The sequence below is a fragment of the Mya arenaria genome, chromosome 14 (genome assembly GCF_026914265.1).
Source record: "Mya arenaria isolate MELC-2E11 chromosome 14, ASM2691426v1".
NCBI lineage: Eukaryota > Metazoa > Mollusca > Bivalvia > Myida > Myidae > Mya > Mya arenaria.
In genome coordinates this window covers 17,380,450-17,403,159 of record NC_069135.1, presented here as the reverse complement: position 1 = coordinate 17,403,159, position 22,710 = coordinate 17,380,450, and the positions used below count along the sequence as shown (strand labels likewise).

At 36.2% G+C, this 22,710-nt stretch overlaps 2 protein-coding genes across 2 annotated transcripts in view; both read left to right on the top strand.

The window, feature by feature from the left end:
- Nucleotides 1–48: 48 nt before the first annotated feature.
- On the top strand, nt 49–8,512 carry LOC128218439 (dnaJ homolog subfamily B member 9-like). Its single transcript, XM_052926107.1, has 4 exons — nt 49–160; nt 4,777–5,017; nt 5,249–5,713; nt 6,258–8,512. Exons 2-4 carry the CDS (start codon nt 4,789–4,791, stop codon nt 6,326–6,328), a joined length of 765 nt encoding a protein of 254 aa, XP_052782067.1. The 5' UTR covers nt 49–160; nt 4,777–4,788; the 3' UTR covers nt 6,329–8,512.
- A 3,075-nt stretch (nt 8,513–11,587) lies between these two features.
- LOC128217215 (calcium/calmodulin-dependent protein kinase type 1-like) overlaps nt 11,588–22,710 on the top strand; it is a 44,783-nt gene continuing 33,660 nt past the window's right edge. Inside the window, exons 1-2 of the mRNA XM_052924186.1 lie at nt 11,588–11,765; nt 19,770–19,904. Of these exons, the coding sequence (XP_052780146.1) occupies nt 11,668–11,765; nt 19,770–19,904 (233 nt within the window). The 5' untranslated portion in view covers nt 11,588–11,667. The remainder of the gene's footprint in view (nt 11,766–19,769; nt 19,905–22,710) is intronic.

Genomic DNA, 22,710 nt, shown 5'->3' with positions numbered 1-22,710 from the left:
ATTTAACAAAACCCAGTCAGTACACTGACCAATCAGAAAATACGTCGTGTACTTCCGGTATCACATGTACACAAAATCACTGAAGACACAGTCATAGTGCATAGGTGACCAGGCATACGGCGAAAGTTTTCTGTTGATAGTTTTAGGAAATATTATTAAGGTTAGTATGCGAAATTTAAGTTTTTTTATGCTTTCGTATACCATCACCGTTTCATATATATAGTCGTTCATTAGAAACCTTTTTTTTCATTTGATAAAAGACATTTAAAAAATGTCTTTTAAATTTTGTACTTTCTGTTTTGTTTGACAGCTGCTTGTTCATGAGTCAATAACTACATGCATTGATAACTGGTAAATGCGTGTAATCGTTACATGCCACATTATTTTTCAAAAAAACTTCACAGGTTGTATGGCACAAGTTTATAATTTACAAATGATTTTTCATCACATAAAAATAACTTAATTTTTTATATCATGACTTAATTGATCCAAAGGTTACGGTACCAAGTTACTGGTAATAAGACATAGTCCATACAAACAGCCGCTTCAGAGTCTTTTGACTGTGATATTATTTTTTTGCGACTCTACGCTAAGGGAACAAAATGAATGTCTAAATGTTAAAACAGTTCTCTAAGAATTACGGACACTACAGACCATGGACATTACGGACCAGATTTAGGGACATTACGGACCATCTTCAAAAACTTACGGACCATGATTTATAATGTTTTAAACATTTTTTATTAATTTATTCACTCATTGGTCTTAAATTTGTTAATAAATACTTGAATATGAGTGCTCAGTATGACAATTATCTTTAATGTAACTGTGAAAAATCCTGTGAAATTCCAATGTTAAACATCACAGGGTTTCCGCCAGCCCTTTATGGCTTGTCGGGCCCGACGTGCCTTCCGCTGGCAAGGCTAATTACCAACACGCGTTAATTATGCCGACATGCTTTAATCCGCGTAGCGACAATCCTTATCAAAACAATCATCAGTTTTGACAAAACAGTTTTGTTGCGATTGCAACGGTTGACTGACAGCCAGAAGGCATGTCGGGACTATTACGGCATTTGTATCAGCCATTCAGGATGGACGACAGCATGAAGGCGTGTCGGTGAGGTTCAACAGTGCAATTAACCAAACTCCTCCTATTCTTTATCAAAATGGGAATGTGTGAAAAACACCACTGTCGTAATTGCGACCTTCATCCCTATATTCATCTATGAACGCAAAGTAAACAATAAGTGTTAATTGATTTCGGTAACATAAATCCTGTGTTGTTTTATTTTGTTTCTTAATCCCGAGTCCGTTTGTTAACCAATTATTAAATTGTAATTGAGAACCGTGTTAAGATATCTGTGTTCTTATAAACAAGGGTTATGCTATTTCGTCGTATGTAATTGAGTCGCGCTGACCCGTCTTTAGTTTAGTGTAAAGTTAAATTTTGTGTTGCTTATTATTAAACTTTGATTATTTTATCGTTCTTTTAAAATTTATGTAGAAAAAGGATAAATAAATCTGAAAATACACATTACATTCCCTTTAAGTTATTATTTAGCCGACCCGGCTTTAAAAATATTAGCTGTTGCAGCTTCAAATACGAATGCACCCACGAGCAGTCGCTTTGCTCCGGGCTCTTTTGTGTTCCAGCATGCAGCGTGCTGTGACGTCAACGGTGTCAATATAAGTAATACCCACATTAAGCGAAACATGAGTGGATCGATATCGTCGATATTGTATTGTCGGAAAACTTGAGAAATACCAATAATTAATGATGAGAAACCATTAAACCTTTTCACAAATGTTTTTAATGTTAATCAGACTTGAGTTGGTAATTCTAAATAATAGGAACATAACTGTAAACTTGTTTAAAATGCAGGCAATTGCACCATTTTGGATACCAAAAAAAAAAATCGACGTCGGGGGGGAACCCCTCCCAAACCCTCCCCTTCCGACATGCCTTATGAAATTCCTGGCGGAAACCCTGCATCAATGTATTTTTAATAAATTATTTTAATAATGTGAATAATAATGAACGAAATATGTTTTTATCTTATCATGTACCATATTTCGGAACATTACGTACCATGAACTAAACATTACTCACAGTTTGTTTAAGAACAAAATATATATAATATAATTGAGATAATTATGGCCAATGATTTATAATTTTACATACAACTTATGTGTATTTGTAAATGTGATTATGTGTATTAATGTTTTCATATGTGATTGATTGCTTTCTGAAATAAACTTTGGATCGTCATATTTGTTTGTTTTCCGTTTCATCTGTTTTAATTAAAAGGTTCAGTGAAAGTGCGCCGTCACAATGGGTTTTCACACTTTCATGATTGCCAATTAAAGGTTGTCAGTATAATGTTTGTTTCTTTTGTAATATACCACCGATAATTACGGGTACAATTATAACTAATAAACACTAATTAAGGCAACAGAAATTGCCAGTTTTAAACATCAGTTTGCAAGAATTGAATTGCAACAAACACACATCGTTTATTTAATATAAAGCAAGAGTTGAGGTTTACATCCTCACAAAAACTAATTGTCTTCCGGGATGGACGTTAAATGGGGGTCCCGTGTGACAGTGCTATACACTGGTGCACGTTAAAAGAACCAGGGTTGCTCTAACCAGGGTTACATTCTGTCTGTGCACTATGCTCCAAAAACCTAAAATAACCAATAATCTTAACGGAGCACTCGCCGAATGGGCAATGCCCGAGTGCGAGTATAAATAAGCTTACACACCCGTACATTTACAATTTCCTCTGCCACAAAACTGAATAGATCTATAAGTATGCCTTGCGCTCGTTGTATCCACTGTTCTAGAGGTGTTTATGCAAACCACCGCACCATGGAATGCGACATATGTGAACGTTGGCAGCATCTACGCTGTGGTACAGGTAAAACCATTGCCCAGTATGATGCCGCGAACCTGGATGGTACCGAATTAGAATTCACGTGCATCACGTGTAATGATGAAGCTCGGCCAGAGGAGTCTATGGAATCCAGGTATGTTACAGTTTTCTCATAAGATTGGATGATGAACTTGGTAAATATATAACTAACATTTAGATTTCAACTTTCGACAAATTTCAGTTATTGCATTCAAATATTTAAAAACTAAAGTAAAAATTACTCTTTTTATTTAAAAATATGCATTGGTTAATATTTGGTATTTTTGTATTTTAAGGTAAATGCTGTGGCCAGACAACAGGTGTTTGAGACGGCGAACATGATAGTGCGGGACATAACTGTCAAACTGGTCTTTGCGCTGCCTCTACTGCCAGTGGGCGACATCCCAACAGCCTTCAGAAAGATAGAGGAAAAGATGGACGCCAACGACGAAAGAATGATCTCCTTTCTTCATAATGTCAGCAGCACGTGGATACAGAATGAGATGTGGCCAGTCGCTTCGTGATCCGTCTTCGGCCACTCTATCCGTACCAACAACGACGTCGAGGGTTGGCACGCCAGGCTCAATCAACGGGCAAAGAAGGGAATTCTGCCATTCTACCTGCTGGTTGAACTCTTGTACAGAGAGGCACATGAAATACCGATTAAGTGCAAGCTTGTTAAGGAAATGTTCTGTTTCATGTTATTGTTGTATTGCATTCGTGATTCATGTATACACTGATATGTTCTTATATGTGCTCGATTTATTTTGGGAAATAAACTGTTTTGGAAAATATTTCTTCTGTTGCTTTTATCTGATTTAACTGCTAATCTTTCAAATTTCGTTCATCATTATTCACATAATTGTTATAAATACATAGATCTTAAACACCTTTTGGAATTTCACAAGATTTTATATTGAACCATTGATCTATTCAAATTTCACGGGATTTTTCACAGTTATATGGAAGATATAACGTCATACTGAGCACTCATATTCAAGTATTTATTAACAAATTAAAAACCAATGAGTGAATAATTTAAAAAACAATGTTTAAATCATTGTCCGTAAGTTTCTGAAGATGTCGTGTCCCTAAATATGGTCCGTAGTGTCCCTAAATCTGGTCCGTAATGTCCATGGTCTGTAGTGTCTGTGACCCTTCTCTAAATGTGCATTATTGTGGCTATAATAAAAACTGCAAAATTGTGAGACTTTTAACAAAGTGACCAAATAAGCATGTGTATTGTCTCTTGACAGTGTTAGATACAAATTAATTCTTCTTTCCAAAGACTACTATTGACTGGAATAACATTGAGGACATGTTGACAGTGTTTGAAGAACAGTCCTCCATCAATAGGACTAGCTTATTTCCATCTCTCTTCCACTCTATCTGGGTCAATTTGGCTCAGTTACCACCGGTCCCACTGTTATTTTATGAACGGTAGTAATAAATATATAATGTAAAGTAAAATAATATTTTATGACCACCAGTGGCAATTACCAAGATGAACATGATGAAGTAATCCCTTTTTATTCCTCAATCATGCCCTCATACTGCCTTATGAAGTTACATTCACATTACTGTTAGTTTGCATTCAGGACCTGAAAAGTATGACTCTTAGATTACTCTTAACATCTTCATTCATAAATACACCAAGACATTATTATTAAACAAATTTAGTAAATACTTTAAGTCAGACTGGACTTCTATTATATTCATAGAACATTCAACAGGGAATTATTTTTTTACTATGTAAAAGTATGTTTGATATATTATTCCTTAAAAATCGTGAAAAATAATGTTTATTTTTTGGACTAGATATTCTATGTACAGTACACATGAATATTCTTTGTTTTCAGATATTCAACACTATGAATTACGACCATATGTTCATACTGACAGCATTGTGCTGGGTGTGTTATTTGGATTCACCATCTGTCTTTGCTGCAAAAGCGAAGGACTATTATGAAATATTGGGTGTGAAGAGAGATGCCAAAGAAAAGGATATCAAGCGTGCATTTCGAAAACTGGCGATCAAATATCACCCAGACAAAAATAAGGACCCAGATGCAGAAAAACAATTCATTGAAATTGCCCATGGTACGAATATTAAGATTGATAATCATAGAGCAACATTTATTGTTACGTTTAAGAATGTGTTCCTGTAAAATAATTAATCATTTATTAAAATGAATTTATTTATGCATTATATTATGCTTTATAAATCAATAATTTGATGACAATGCTACACAATCTGAAAACTTTTTTTACTGACAAAACACTTCACATGATGTATTGAAGGTTATGTTAGATTGTACCTTTTTCTTTCAGCTTATGAGGTTTTGTCAGATGCTGACAAACGCAAACATTATGACCAGTTTGGTAGTGATAGTGGTCAGGCAAATGGCGGAGGAGGTGGTGGTTCAGGAGGCTTCGACTTCAACTTCAATGACTTCTTTAAGGGCTTTGATGAGGCTTTTAAGGCACACCACGAACACCATCACCATCAACATCAGCAAAATCAACAGAACCACTTTAAGTTTCACGAACAGCACAGATCACAGTTCTTTAACTTTGATGATTTATTTGAAGATACTGATGATAGTGACTTCTTTAACTTTGACCCATTTTCAAATTTTGAAACAATGAACTTTGGTTTTGATGACATGGACATGTTTGGTGATAGACATCATAATCAATATGACGCAGCTCACAATGGACATGGACATGTACATGAGCAACACATGAAGAACCACATGCATGGCCATCATCAGAATATACATGTGAACTCTCAAGGTAATAATGTCTTAACACATCTAGATTGTTTTTAATTGTCATAATTATTAATGCAGCCACATCCAGAGTTATTAACATTTTATATGAGAGCTTCTGTATAGATGTATAATTTTAATCACAAGGTTAGTTGGTGAAGTAAATGTTATTATACATGTCATCAAGGACAACATTTTAACTAGCATGCACTATAAGAGAATTTTAGAAATAGATTTAATTTATCTACGCCATAGTTATTGAACAGTTAAATCTTATTTACATGTTTACCATTCTCTTATGGAAGTTAGACAAAACAAAAGAAACACTCCCTAATATGGAACAAGTGAATTTAGTGAAGAGTGGGGATAACTTAGCTACTTTTTTTACAGTTTGTTGATTTTTATTAAATATAAGTAAGATTCACATCAGAAAACAAGCACCTGGTAGAGGCTGTTTTTTGTAGTATTTCCTGTTTGGAAGGCCATTATTATTTTCAGTAGTGTAAAAGGGTTACATTTTTTTTTGGTGTACACATGCAACAATATTAAGTGAGTTTTATTTTCAATAGGTGGTAGACGGTGTAGAACGGTGACACAAAGAGTTGGAAACATGGTCACTACACACACAGAGTGCTCCTGAACCTACCATTCCTGTCTTTCAATCTCTATACCAAGTTGCTCAGTGCAATAGACATCGAGTGTAGCTGGCTGCATCTCATTTTTGGGGACAGCGGAGGGAAATGCGGGGAACATTTTATCACGAGGATCATTGTAGAATACCATTGTGTGGTAGTGATAAGTCACCTTCATTGAACAAATGGTTCAACGTTTATGTTATGGTTTTAAACCATTGCTGAATACTCTAGTAACTTGTCAGATATAAAGTTTTTTATTATCAAATATATATGATTTGAATGATCAAGAATATGGTGGAAGTTGCTGTTGTATTATTGATTTGTGTTTAAAGAATGCACAGTATGTAAGGTTGGTTTTGTTCTAACACAAAGTATTGTACCGGTATGCATGACACTTTTTCTATCCATCATCTGTTTAAATACATCTGTGATCATATTACATGTATATAGATAAACCATTGGGCATACTTATTGAAATTAGATAGTCCCAGTTTAATCGAAAATGTAACTTGTGCATTTTTTTGTTCATTATCTCTCCTATTCAGACTGTGTCCCACATATTAGCTGAAAGTATTGTGAACTGTTATTGTAAACGGTCTTCCAGTGTGTTGCTTAGTTTTCAACACTTTGTATACTTGTTCTGTTTTACATATATGTTAAATTTTGTAGTTAGTAGCTAGTGACTAAACATACCACAGCTTATCATGGGGGCTGCTTTGCCAAGAATCCTTGGAGCTTATATGGACTTAGGAGAGATTTTCAATAGTAGATCTGTATTGTTGTAAATCCTTCTAAGCTATAACTTTGTTTCTAGGGGCGTCTTTGGGCGCTTCGTTCTTCTTGTTCTTCTGTGTCCGATCCTAGATACAATCGCCCTAACGACACAAACAAGGTCCAAGAACATTGTTCTCGGGTCAAAATTCCACACTACCTACAAACCGGGAGGACCGAGAACTACACGAGAACAAAATGGCGGAAAGTAAAGTTAAGAACGATGCGTGCATGATTTACAGCGAAAAACTACTACCGGTTTGCGGTGTTAGGGCATTTTACGCGAGTTACACGTTCCGAATCGACTCGATTCTATCCTGGAAACAAGCGCCCAAAGATGCCCTATGTTTCTAGATGAAATGCCATCCATTCCCTCATGGAGCTTATAATATGTACTTGTTAAGAAGCATATTGATCCTTTTAAATTGGATAGAAATAGTCATTATACTAATGTAATTGTTTCATTTGTTAACTATTTTTTTCATGGTATTTATTGTTCATTTCAAAGGATTAATCTGTTACTTGCGCATGCTTTTTAAGTTTTTCATATTCTGACTGCAGAAATAATAAATTAAAAAGGGTTTCAGCAGGCAAGAAACCAAATTAAGAAGTCATGTCTGTTACATTATCAAACTAAGTCTTAAAGATTAATTGTGTATATATATTTGAAGCCAAGTTCATGGCTGGAAACGTGGGATATAATCTAAATAATGAAACAAATTACCTAAATTATTTCCACCCCACAGTTTCGGTCTGAAAACAACCATTTTTGGGTCAACATTGCCTCCTTGTTTTTGAAAAAGAAGATCTTCACTTTTTATGTCTTTATGTCAAAATATTATACTAATGACCGATTTATATCTCGGTTAAAAGCAATTTCTCTAATTAACGCCCATCCCCTACAATGAACTCGGGTATGATTCCAATAAATGCCCGGGCGATAATTAGAATAATAAAGGTATTATAAAAATAGTTTCATTTCTGCTACTATAGAGTCAATGGTTGTATTAAAAAGTGGTTCAAAATGGAAGGACCATTTGTACAAATTTAAAATATAATATCAAATATCAGCACAGTAGCTAACAATATCATTATATATCTTATCTAAAACTGAACATGCATGATTGGCATTATAGGATTAAAATTGAAAGTCAAAAGAAAATTGATGTATAAAAGTCATGTTTTTGCTGTTTGAAATTCAATGTTGAATTTGAAACTTAAGTTTATTTTGCGACTTGTTGTTTGTTGTTGTTTTTCTGCAAAAGTATATATTTGGTCAACCATTGGGTTCATTCATGTGCATGTCATTGCTACCGGTTTTTAATTTTTATTTAAATAATGTATGTGTTTCTTTGAAACTGTTATGGCTTGTTATTTTTTGGTTAAATTATTTATTTGAAATTAAAGCTATACTAAGACATGGTGGTTGTTTTGTAACAGTCTGTTATTGCTGAATGTATGCCACTCGGTAGTTACAAAGTTATTCACCTCTTTTGTAAAGGTATTGTAACATAAATGATGATCGTCATTTAAAGAAACAAGCTTGTCAGACTGGGAATTCAGGCTTAAAACAGTTGAAAACTGAGCTTATGTCGACCAACATGACCAATACATAAAACAGTCACAAGGAAATTAATGGAAAAAAGTGTGACTGTTGAACTTTCTTACCAATATCGGAATCAATTATTTGTTACCAATGATGCAAACTGGGCACACACATGATAACTTCAAACAACAAACAGAACTGAATGGCATCGCACCTTTAAATGATCTCAAATGTTCTAAGCAAACTTGTCAAAGGTATGTTTTAAGTACAATTACAGATGCATTTTCATGTATGTGCATGGATCTTTTTCTCTGACGAGCATGTCCCCAGACTCGCACCATGCTGTCGATTTGTATAGCTATGCTCAGGGACCTTTTCATTTGATATCATGGAACCATCTTATGCATGAACGAATGGCAAAATATCGTCAGATCTTGCAGAAATTTGCAGTCAAATCCAGACATTGGAAGACTAGAAGAAACACAGTGAGATACAAGAGATCGGGGTGCGATATCCTAGCTTTTTTGAAGAGACCTCTTGGTTTTTTAACCTGCTTGGTGCGTAAAGCATTGATACATGTGATACTTTTCAGAGATCTGATCATGATTGATATGCTCCTTGGTTCCTAAATGTCTAAGTAGTAAAATGAAACTTAACTTAGTATCATATTTAATAATTGATCATTAATGGTTACAATGCAGATTGGCGCACAATTTTCTGCGATCGGAGTAATATAATAAAGACTTTAAAATTTCAGCAACAGAAACAGTAGCAATTGAGAAAGGCACATATACTTTTATTAAGATGGCAATGAGGAGGAGTGGGAATAGTTGTGAAGACTGTAATTGTGAGCAAAGCTGTAAGTTGATTGGTGAAATGGGTGAAAGGCAGTTTATGATATTACTTCCCATTATTAAGTTTTTTGTAAACGGAACATGAAAACCCAATGAAAATTCTTGAAAAAATCACATTTTAATGTCTTAAGATAACACCCAATCACACCATTAACATATTCCAGTCTTTTTTTCACAGTACTGAAGGGGGTACATCTCCTCTCTCCCGCACCTAACCCCAGCATTGGTTGCATCTGAGTATTTTCTGGGCAAGGGCCATTCTCCTGCTGGCCGAAGTCAATGAATGTGGATCAAAATTACCTGTTGCACAACAAATGAATCGGGGCATAAAAAAGTAATCCAAAATTTACCTTCTGAAATACACCTACATTCTTCTTGTTATCACTTTCGTCTATGAACTTAGTTAAGCAAAAACTTTTCACCTATTAAAGCAACCTTATTGTGAGGGTTTGACTCCAAGTGAGTGCAACATGTAATAAATTTCATTTTCAACATGCCTAATTTTAGATTTTTCAAGGGTTATAACTCAAGCAATACTGCAGATTCACAACTTCACATGTTGGTTAATATCTTTATTATGACTCACAGTTTGTTTTATATGAGTTTATCAAGGTCTGTCTGCACCCTGTCTGGCTACATTATGGCTTGACCCCGCTGTGAAGCCATCATGACTGAACTTGTGTTAAAATGACATGAGTAACATAAGATATAAGTGACAGAAATTTGCAGTCAAATCCAGACATTGGAAGACTAAAAGAAACACAGTGAGATACAAGAGATCTGGGTAAGATATCCTAGCTTTTGACAAGAGACCTCTTGGTTCTTGAACCTGGTTGGTGCTTAAAGCATCGATACCTTTTGAATGCTGAGCACTTAGCAAGGGAGCTACTGGTACCAACTTTTAATGTCTTTTGGTTTGATGCTGCTTCGGTTTGAACCCAGACATTTCATACCCAAAGTAAACGCTCTACCACTGAGCTTTCTGGGCAGTTACTCACAGGGTATTCATAATCGTGCTTATCCTTGGACACTCCTCAGTGATTCCATTCAGTCCATTGGTTGGTAAATTTTGGAGTCCAATCAAAACACTTGGAATCTAATCTTAAAATTAAGTGAAATCCTAGGTGGTTATTCAAAACAGCCCCTGGCTCAGATACTTATCAAGATATGTGTGACACAGGATTTATCATCATATGCACTATATGCAATTGTTTACTACTATGTCAATGGTCATATCTCTTCTCTTAATGGGAGGCTGCCACAAGATATTTCCCAGTTACTTTCGACATGTTCGACTGCCAACATATACACACTGGGTGCAAAATTGTACATTCATGTTTAACTTCAAGTTCCATAAATCTGGCTAACTTTGGATATATTTGCAAGATTGCATGCTAATGTTATGGTCCGCTGTAGGCGGCGGATGTGCATTCATAGTATAACGGTCCGCTGTAGGCTGCTGATTAGTGTAATGGTTCGCTGTAGGTGGCGGATGTGGGTCCATAGTATAACATTCCGTTATAGGCGGAAGTTCGTTCATAGTACGTATGTTAACTTGGTTGGTAATATGCAAATAAGCAAACCCTGGGCTCTGTGTGGATTGAGAATTTACTGTATAAAAAGACGGGTGGACCCCTTCAGGGTCGCGCATGCTTTTCTCTGAAGGGATCTGTTGGTGTTTGTTGACGTCGCATGTTACACTATGTATGACATATTTTCACAAAGTCGAAGGCTAACACTCTGCATTTATGGTCAAAGCAACACACAAAACCCAAGATGCACAACTTCACATGCTGCTTACATTCCTGTCAAGTGTCATCACTCTTGTTCTAATATACTAAGGGAGATACGGTCGATACATTAGTTTGTGACAGGTGAGGGGACTCATGGTGTCAAATATATACCCCTTACCTCCTCCCTTAAAACGTAAGGAAGTATGGGGCATTAAAAACGCGTAGCACGTGCATCACGTTTACGTAAATAAACCATAACTGTGACAACACTAACATTTTGTGCATAGTGATTGTCGCCCTTTTCGATTAACTAATCATATATGCAAAACAGGTGCGCGGTAAATTGTGACGTATTATTGATCTTAGTTGACGGAAATATTGAGTACATGTTCGTGTATTGACTGCCTGGATGGAAATTAAAAATTAATTGTTAGTACAAAATGCCACTATTTGGACGTAAGAGTGATGGTGAAAAGAAAGAACGGGGAAAAGACAGTGACATTCGGAAGAAGTATGATTTAAAAGAGACACTTGGAACGTAAGTATCACGTTGTGTATTTTGTACATGTCGCAAATACACAATCACAGGTTTAAAATAATGTTTACAATCTTTATAGAACGATCAGCATGGAGAGCGATACATTTATTGACACCCTACTCGTTAAAAATCATTTACAATTAATTAAACCATTACGAAGGTTCAGTGGTTGTCATTCTTGTTACATATTTGATAATATTATTTTAATATAATTATTAATTAAACCTCATCGGTATACTGTGCGTAGTCTGTATTACTATTAAATATTCCATATTAAGATATGTACCTCTTGCAAAAATATTGATAAATACAACAACAAAAAATTGAGTTACAATCTGGGAATATGATTCTTTTTAATTATTTGTCCAAGTTATAACTTACAATGAAAAGTGCCCCAAATTTATAAATACTAATGCAAAGTCATTAAATGACAATTCCAGTCTAATGCACACTGGTGTTCATCGCATTGTTTTGACCCCCTTCCACCCTCTCCCTGCTCAATCCCCCCTCTCTACAGCCCATCATTTTTTATCCAGACATTGTAAAACCCCGTAATATTGACATGACTTCCAACTTCTGACAATTTCACATCTGTGACAAAGTAATTTGTGGAATGGCAGACATGGAAGCCTGCTGAAAATTACACCTTTACTTGCTATTAACGCCATAACATTGCCAAAATTTGGACAATCCTGACAAAATAATGACTCACTTTGTGGGGAAGATGCCTCTGTAAGATGCTCTTCAAATATACATCATATACAGACTCACAAACTTCCCAAATGGCCTGGTCGGCACACAACTTACCAATTTGTAATCACTGTTTTGTCCAGAGTGAAAATGCACTTATTTAACATGTGTCAATGATATTAACGATTAATTTGGAATGATATGACAATTAAATAAACTTACATATAACTATATATCTCTGTCAATAAAAAAAGGTTAAGGAACAGAAATTGTGAGGCTGTAGATGATGTATTATACTATAATTTTTGAAGGTAGATGGATTTTGTTGTTGGTTATTCATCCTTCCCATGTACCTTGGGTTTCGTTTCCGGCTATATATATGTATATATATATATACTACATGTAGTTTTAATATTAAATCAATTTATATATAAAACATCACCATCTCCAATCATCAAAATCAGGATGACATTTTAGCTGTTTTCTATACTAGTGGTTGGCATTTATGCACCAGTCAATTGTAACCAAGGCCCCCCCCCCCCCCCCCCCCCCCCCCCCCCCCCCAGGTCTTGGGAATAGTGGGACTTTGACTTTCTGTCAAGCCAACCCTGGCTAAAATCCCCACCCTGCGGGACGAACAGATGGTAAAATCCCCGCCAAATGCCCCCGCACCCGCACATCCTCTTCTAGGCTCTACTTCATGGTTTGTTCCCCTTCTGGGCTCTTTTCCATGGTGTGTACCTCTTCAAGGCTCTACTTCATTATTTGTTCCTCTTCTAGGTCGTACTTCATGGTGTGTTTCTCTTCTAGGCTCTATTTCATGGTGTGTACCTCTTCAAGGCTCTACTTCATTATTTGTTCCTCTTCTAGGCTCTACTTCATGGTGTGTTCCTCTTCTAGGCTCTACTTCATGTTTGATCCTTTTCTAGGCACTACTTCATGGTGTGTACCTCTTCTAGGCTCTACTTCATGTTTGTTCCTCTTCTAGGCTCTACTTCATGGTGTGTACCTCTTCTAGGCTCTACTTCATGGTGTACACCTCTTCAAGGCTCTACTTCATGGTTTGTTCTTCCTCTTCAAGGCTCTACTTCATGGTTTGTTCTTCCTCTTCTAGGCTCTACTATATGGTTTGTTCCTCTACTTGTGTAACTCTGGTTTGAACCTTTGTTTTTTTACCCCTGCGTTTATTGCAGATTTTGTTCATTGGCGTGAGTTTTCATTCCTATGGATGTTATCGATTGAATAGAATTTTCATTTTACCCTGCGTTGTAAGCATATAATGGCCATCACATTAATTCCAATAATTTTCACCACTTCCACTGCATTACTTATGGTTTAAGAAAAATGCACAAAAAATTAACCTTTGAATTTAAATATAAAAATCTGCGATCTAATTTTTTGTCAGCAGTCTTATATAACTGGTTTCCATGGATTTTCCCCGCACCCCAGGGGCCCTAGGTAAGGCCCATTCCCCGCTATATTTAAACGAAGACAAAACCACCGCATTTATCCGGCACTGCGGGGCCACCTGAAAGGTAAAAACACGGCCCATTTCCCAGGATATCCCCGGTATACCCCCGGTCCTGTGGGGGCTGTGGTACCGTAACAATTGACTGGTGCATTAAAGTCTCAACAGCTTACAAACCTATAATATTACAGGTGCCAGGGATTAAAGGATTGTGCTTATTTTGAACACTGCGATTCTGATTGATACTGAGTTCCTGTTAAAGTTTACCATGCCCATAGTCTGCTGGAACTAGAATCTAAATGCAATGAAATAAGTCATCTAGTTATCAAGGATGTTTAAATGCACATTTATAGTAAAAGGACCTTCCTATCCACATATGCCTGTAAATGATAACACCCAAATTTAGCCAAACAGTATACAGGTTGCATGCTTGCATGCACACAATCAAACAATTAACTTAATTCTTATGATAGGTTTAAGGATGTTCTACAGGTGGGGTATGAAATTGAATGGTATGATTTCAATAACCATGAACATCCTGGTACCAAATAGTCTCACCCTTCTTCAGTTGTGCACTGAATGAATCCTTATATATAAGAACCTTTCAAAAAAATAAAACGTACAAATAAAACATGTTTTGAGAAATTGGTGACTGAGAGATAACAGCTTAATTCACTACTGCCCTTAGTTTATAACCTACTTTTTCACCCAATGAAATTGGCAATCCCCCTCCATTAAGTACCACGCTTAATTGTTATAAGACTAGCAGTCCTACATCTTCACAGACATGACATCATAATTTTGTTTCAGCAACCTGCTGGAAACATGTTATATTGTCTATATAAGGCAGTTGGCATATATTGTTAAAATTCTTAAAAAGCCTGAGAATGGCTTAAGCTGCTTCACCAGCCCCACCCATCTTAATCATTAAGACATTACACATTACATTCTTACTATTACTTGAAAATATGAGACTAAGAGAGTTTATTGTCCATCTAAAATATACAGTTATTGTCTTATCAGCATAAAGGTAAAGGTATAAATAGAAAGGTAAGGCATTATATTACATTGAAATGATGAACAAGTAACATTTTAAACTCTGTTGAGTTATTATTGGGATGTATTACTGCTCTTTATGATACTGACATGTATCAAACTGTTTCAACTGTCTACAAAGCATTGCGTTATAGTCTTTGTCTTTGTTGAAAAATATAAGAAATCTGCAGTCCTGAATCCTGTTTCAATAAGATATCTTGGTGGTATAAACCTGAATTTGCAACTTTAGTGCTCGGGGCCCTAAAGTTAGGTGGAGAAACTACACAATAAATGTTCTTTTTTTGAAGCGCATTTACTCGAAATATTAATGTTTTTACATTATTTTTTTGAAGCGCATTTACTCCAAAAATGGGTATTATTACGCCTGGAAATCTTTAAATTTGATTTTTAAGTAAAATGATGCACAGATGATAAGGCAATTCAGTTAGAACCTAAGTTGAAAGAAAATTCCATAGTTATTTTGAAGTGGTAATGAAAAACACTTTTACATTGAAGGGAATGGTACAGATAGCAAAATAAGTAAATCATTATATTAGTATGGTAGATGGAATGTTATATTCCCCTAGCATAAAAGATGTTGATTATTAATCATAAATGTCGTTAATGACTTATTGACAGTATGATGATTGTAATGACCGTCACTCAGGAAGCATTATATCTGAAAGAGCCATCAATCTAATGTGTCATTATATCAGAAAAATGAAAATTATATTGACCATAGATCACCAGCAGGATTTGCTGATATCATATAACACATTAGGGCGAAGGTTTGGTGGTTGCTGTAGCTTATATATTTGAAACAATACTGATAAATTATAAGGATCCTATTTGCATGGATAATCTGAATACAATGGGTCTTATTCTTGACAATAACTCATAGATTGTGTGCTTATAGGCATTTTTATGATGGAAATCTCTTTCAACCCAAATGATCATGTCTAGTCAAGTCTCAGATTTGTAGTTATTAAAACAATTGTATAGAAAATGGTTGTTTTATATAATGGATCTTCCAACAATATCTGCACAATTGATATTTGGTTGTGCTTGGTTCACAATTCCTATTATTGATAATTTGAAAATTGTGATAATGAACTCCTACACCTCAAGACCAGCCAAGAAACCACTGTCAGACAACCATGTAAATGTGAACCTTCTCATCATCATTAAGAATGCACATATCCATGTTTTAGTTGCATATTTAGTTTCTGTTGGTTTCAGGGGCCCTCAGCCCTATTATAAGTATACTAGTGTGTAAGGGGCTTGTACCTCTTCAAGGCTCTAGTTTGACTGGGGTGTGTTACCATTCCAGACTGTCATATGCCGTGGGCTTACAAATACCTCCTCTAGGCTTTACTCCATGGTTTGTACATGTTCTATGCTTCACTCCATGTTTTGCTCCTCTTCTAGGCTCTACTCCATGGTATGTACATTTTCTAGTCTCTTCTCCATGGTTTGTTCCTCTTCTAGGCTCTACTCTATGGTATGTTCCTTTTCTAGGTTCTACTTCATGGTTTGTTCCTCTTCTAGGCTCTACTCCATGGAATGTTCCTCTTCTAGGCTCTACTCCATGGTTTGTACCTTTTCTAGGCTCTTCTCCATGGTATGTTCCTCTTCTTGACTCTACTCCATTGTTTGTGCCTCTTCTAGGCTCTATGTTATGGCTTGAACCTCTTCTAGGCTCTACTCCATGGCAAATGTACCTCTTTTAGGCTCTACTCCATGGTTTGTTCTTCCTTTAGGCTCTACACTATGGTTTGTACCTCTTATAGGCTCTATTTCATGACGTGTGTCTCTTCTAGGCTCTACTTGATGGTTTGTACTTCTTCTAGGCTCTACTTTATGGCTTATACCTCTTCTAGGCTCTACTTGATGGTTTGTACCTCTTATAGGCTCTACTTCATGGTGTGTACCTCTTCTAGGCTCTACTTAATTGTTTGTACCACTTCTAGGTTCTTCTTGATGGTTTGTACCTTGTATAGGCTCTACTTCATGGTTTGTTCCTCTTCTAGGCTCTATTTTATGATGTGTGCCTCTTCTAGGCTCTACTTGATGGTTTGTACCTCTTCTAGGCTTCACTTTATGGCTTATACTTCTTCTAGGCTCTACTTGATGGTTTGTACCTCTTATAGGCTCTACTTGATGTTTTTTTCTCTTCTAGGCGCTACTTGATGGTTTGTACCTCTTATTGGCTCTACTTGATGGTTTGTACCTCTTATAGGCTCTACTTCATGGTTTGTACCTCTTATTGGCTCTACTTGATGGTTTGTACCTCTTATAGGCTCTACTTGATGGTTTGTACCTCTTATTGGCTCTACTTGATGGTTTGTACCTCTTATTGGCTCTACTTGATGGTTTGTACCTCTTATTGGCTCTACTTGATGGTTTGTACCTCTTATAGGCTCTACTTGATGGTTTGTACCTCTTATTGGCTCTACTTGATGGTTTGTACCTCTTATTGGCTCTACTTGATGGTTTGTACCTCTTATAGGCTCTACTTCATGGTTTGTACCTCTTATTGGCTCTACTTGATGGTTTGTACCTCTTATAGGCTCTACTTGATGGTTTTTTCCCTCTTCTAGGCTCTACTTGATGGTTTGTACCTCTTATAGGCTCTACTTCATAGTTTGTTCCTTTTCAAGGCTCTATTTCATGATGTGTGTCTCTTCTAGGGTTTACTTGATGGTTTGTACCTCTTATAGGCTCTACTTGATGGTTTGTTCCTCTTCTAGGCTCTATTTCATGGTGTGTACCTCTTCAAGGCTCAACTTCATTATTTGTTCCTCTTCTAGACTCTACTTCATGGTGTGTACCTCTTCTAGGCTCTACTTCATGGTGTGTACCTCTTCTAGGCTCTACTTCATGGTGTGTACCTCTTCAAGGCTCTACTTCATGGTGTGTACCTCTTCAAGGCTCTACTTCATGGTGTTTACCTCTTCTAGGCTCTACTTTATGGTGTGTACCTCTTCAAGGCTCTACTTCATGGTGTGTACTTTTTCTAGGCTCTACTTCATGGTGTGTACCTCTTCTAGGCTCTACTTCATGGTGTGTACCTCTTCAAGGCTCTACTTCATGGTGTTTACCTCTTCTAGGCTCTACTTTATGGTGTTTACCTCTTCTAGGCTCTACTTCATGGTGTGTACTTCTTCAAGGCTCTTCTTCATGGTTTGTTCCTCTTCTAGGCTCTATTCCATCATGTGTAATCCTCTTAGTCTCGACTTCATGGTTTGTTCTTCCTCTTCTAGGCTCTACTTGATGGTTTGTTCCTCTACTTGTGTAACTCTGGTTTGAACCTTCGTAAGGCCCTACACATGTGATTTGGGTTTGTTCTTCATTCAGGCTTTACTAGTTTGACTGGGGTTTGTACCTTTCCTAGGCTCTCTCCATGTGATCAGGCACTGTACCATGACTCTACTAGTGTGACTATGGCTTCCATTTAACTAGTTTATGTATTCAACCCACACAAGTACCAACCATGCATTTTTTGCAGATTTTGTTTATTGGCGTGAGTTTTCATTCCTACGGATGTTATTTATTGAATAGAATTTTCATTTTACTCTGCGTTGTAAGCATATAATGGCCATCGCATTAATTCCTATAATTTTCACCACTTCCGCTGCGTTACTTATGGTTTAAGAAAAATGCATAAAACATTACCTTTAGAACTTAAATATAAAAATCTGCGATCTAATTTTTTGTCAGCAGTCTTATATAACTGGTTTCCATGAATTTTTGCAAAAATGTGCTCATTCCAAGACAAAAAAAAAGTTGTCAAAACGTTCAATCTGTGAGAGTGCAGTTAAGGCCTGTGTGAACGTGTGTTAGCCTCAATCACTTTCAATTGTGAATTTCGGAAAATCTTTGAATAGTAACATTCATAACAAATAACATTACAACAAATAATTTGCGCAATTAGGGTGAGAAATCAATTGACTTCAAAGGGGTTTTCACATCTAAACAATTCTAAAGTAAAACATGTGAAATATTTTAGATTTGCTTGTATTTTAATGATGCAATCCTATGACAAAATTACAACTTGACACAATTTTGTAGAAAGACGCAACCCTGGTAATTTTGGCCGTGCAGACAATTATAAAGTCTTAAGTAGGCTAAGACATATTTGCATATCTTCTCTGTTAAAAACGTTATTTAGAAATTAATAGCACGTACATGTTTTTTACATCGATTGTGAACCTTGGTGACCCATTTGAAAACCCTTTGAAGTCACATGATTCCTCACCCGGCAATGAAAACTAGATTCAATTTTTTTAAGTTTCGACACTTAAATGATCAATCATCACTGCTCTTCCAAAAAAGACTCTTCCTGAATTTGTGAAAGCCATTTTGCAGGTAAATTTTAGTATCAATCAAATTTTTCCAAAAAAGCTTAAACAAACACTCAATATTCCAGTGACCTAATGATCAACTGTGGGGGATGAGATTGTTTACCCTCACAATTGGGTAAAAGCCTTTCTGGGAGCATGGTTCAATTTTCCCTTTTTACCAATGGTACCTGTTTAAATTACCAGCATATATATCTCGATAAGCTGAATCTTGGCCATATGCAGCATTCATTTTTTCAGAAGTGGTATGCGATAGTAGCAGATAAGCCGGTCAGCAGATGAATCCGTTGATATGCAGAACAAGCAGTGGCTACCCAGATTATATCCCTGCGATTTACGGCAATGTCTCCAGCGAAGGCAACATGTTTTTTGCAGACAAGGCCTGGATGGTAGTGTACGCACTCAGTAGATAATTACAACCTTACCACACTTCTTATTTCTTCTTTTCAGTGGTGCTTTCTCAGAAGTGTTGTTAGCAGAAGACAAAATCCAGCCTGGTAAATTTGTTGCTGTAAAATGTATAGACCGGATGGGCATTGTTGGGAAAGAGGAGTCCCTTACTAATGAAATTGAAGTATTAAGAAGGTAAGTGAGTGAAGTGATATTAAATATGCTTTAGAATAGCAAAGGAATCTTGAACATGTATGCAGAGCAGATGAAATAATCTGACTGAGGGGACATGTGGTCAAGCCAGTAATGAGGCTTGCCAGGTTATCATCCTTACTGCATGGTCTAGTGTTGGATGTTTTTATCTGCTCTGCACACATGTTTAAGATATTAATAAATTACATATATGAAGGATACTTCTTCTTGCATGGTGAAAAGTGCAATTTTAACGTGTCAGTATTGTCTTTAGATATATTCCACCACATAGCACATGCAAAATTGTTTAATAAAACGCCAACATTATGATGCACAGTTGTTTGATTTAAATGTCAAAAGGTTCCTGATTGACGTTGCCAATTAGAGGTTTTCATTTTATTTTGTATTAATATTTTTGTTGATGTACATTGTTCTGACTCTGCTCATATAGTTCTATTTTTTAATTTAATATCATTATCCATTAAAATTATCCCTGGTGGGGGAAAAATCCCCCGGAATTTTTATTCTTTCTCTGGTGGGATAAAATTCCCCTGAATTAAAAAAACAACAAAAAAACAAGATTTTTTTTAACAGGCAATAATGCCAAAGCGAAACTTCTGTATGTGAGTGAAACTAAATGTAAACAAGCAACATTACACAGCAAAAGGTAGAAAATGACTTCATGAATTACAATGAATATTCAATAAGATAAAAAGATTTGCTAAAGGAAAGTTTCACACAAAGTGATTAATTTATTAGGGTAATGATGATCATAGGCGGAGAAATATTACTTTTAGGGAAATGGAAGAAAATTATAAGTAATATTTATTCCATTCTCTTTTGGTCTGAAAGCTGCACTCTCACAGATTTACCGTTTTCCAACTTTTTTATTTTTTGCCTTGAAATCAGCAAATTTTTGTGTAAATATCTGCAATCCATTGATGAAAGACAGTTGACAAAAAATCAGATCGCAGACATTCATATTTCAATTCCAAATTTAATGTTTTATGGCTTTAACCGCCATAACAGTTTAAGAAAAATGCATAAAACGTCAATTTTTAGCAGAAATATGAAAATCTGCGATCTGATATTATGTCAACAGTCTTTCATTGGTTTGCAGATATTTATGCAAAAAATTTCTGATTCCAAGACAAAAAAATAAAAAAGTTGTCAAAACGTTCAATCTGTGACAGTGCAGCTTGAAAGTCATCATTGCTAATAATAAGCAGATTTTCTTAATTGACTTTAATTGTCTCGAAACATATTTTTCATGTGACATATTTTGTTCTGCAAGTACATTATGCACCCGTCAATTGTAACCACTGCTCCCCCAGGTCCGGGGAATAGCAAGGACTTTGACTTTCGGTCCAGCCAACCCCGGCTAAAATCCCCGCCCTGTGGGGACGAACAAATGGTAAAATCCCTGCCAAATGCCCCCACACCCCAGGGACTCTAGGTAAGGCCCATTCCCCGCTATATAGGGAAGACAAAACCACCGCATTCACCCGGCAGTGCGGGGCCACCTGAAAGGTAAAAACACAGCCCATTTCCCCGGCTATCCCCGGTATACCCCCGGACCTGGGGGGTGTGTGGTTTCATTTGACTGATGCATCACAGTATGACAATTGGCAGTGTTTCATAAGAATTATATGATGATATATAAAATACATCAGTATGTCCAAAAAGGTTTTCAAAGCAATAAATATAAGTGAATACATTTTTTCATACATTCGTCTAAAATTACTTTGATATTTTGCCAACTTAGACCTGTTAAAAAAATCCCCCTGGAATGGTCTGCAGAAATATGGCATGTATGAGGGTGGGTAAGACAGAAAATTCAAGGCCCGGAGAAAACTCGGAAACACATGTCTGTATGTAAGAATTAGCTTACACATCCTAAAGCCCTCTTCATTCAATATATTCTAAGACCCTGATGCATGAACTCAAAGAACATAAATGCAGCTAAGGCTTCTAGTTCATTGTCTGGATTTTTTTATATTTATACAAAACTTACTATTCTGATGTTACAGTTCTCCCCTCAATATGGTGAATTTGGAATTTTCAGTACTTACCTATCGCTACTAATGCCTATATGATATAAGTCAGATCTAAAGTTTAACAGAGATTTGAGGGTCACATATCTTTGAGTAATGGTCACTCAATATTGGATTAACTCACAAAATGTCAACCTTAAAGTACATTCCGTACTGATAACAGGTGAAGTCATAATCAGAACTTTCCCTCATAATCCTTCATTTATTAAGATTTTAAACTGTTGGTGCTGGTCATTCATTTCTGTACAAGTCCTGGAGAGCTTGGAAAAATAAAACAAAATTCTTGATTTAAAAAACTCCAGTAAATACTAAATCTGCAATGCCCATTGTCAAAGTGGCAGAATTGTTGACCATGCTCAGACGCATACATGTGATAATTTCTTGGGTCGATTCCGGGACACCCATCGTAATGGCATGCCCCCCCGGAATTTTTTTTAAATGGGGAACGTCTGTGGTGCATTCTATAGCATATCTGGGGCTATTTTAGTCGTTTTTAACGTCGGAAAAATGTACCTATTTTGACTGCCAAGACGTATTTTTTACTTGACATGGTTGTTTTTTTTCTGCATTTTCTTGAAAAAATAAAACCACCAGATATTTTCCCAGGCTTTAAATGAAGTGCTAACCAGGAGGATATGCAGTCTACTTTCGGTTTCATCAAAACAGGAAATAAACAACTATACGGGCACCTGTTTTCCCGCGCTTTTGAGAACATACGTTACAAAATATTTATTTTTTCATCACATTTAAAACGT

Coding starts and splice junctions, on each gene's coding strand:
- LOC128218439 (XM_052926107.1), top strand. CDS start 4,789: ATGAATTACGACCATATGTTCATACTGACAGCATTGTGCTGGGTGTGT. Junction 5,018..5,248: donor ATTCATTGAAATTGCCCATG/GTACGAATATTA, acceptor TTTTTCTTTCAG/CTTATGAGGTTTTGTCAGAT. Junction 5,714..6,257: donor TATACATGTGAACTCTCAAG/GTAATAATGTCT, acceptor TATTTTCAATAG/GTGGTAGACGGTGTAGAACG.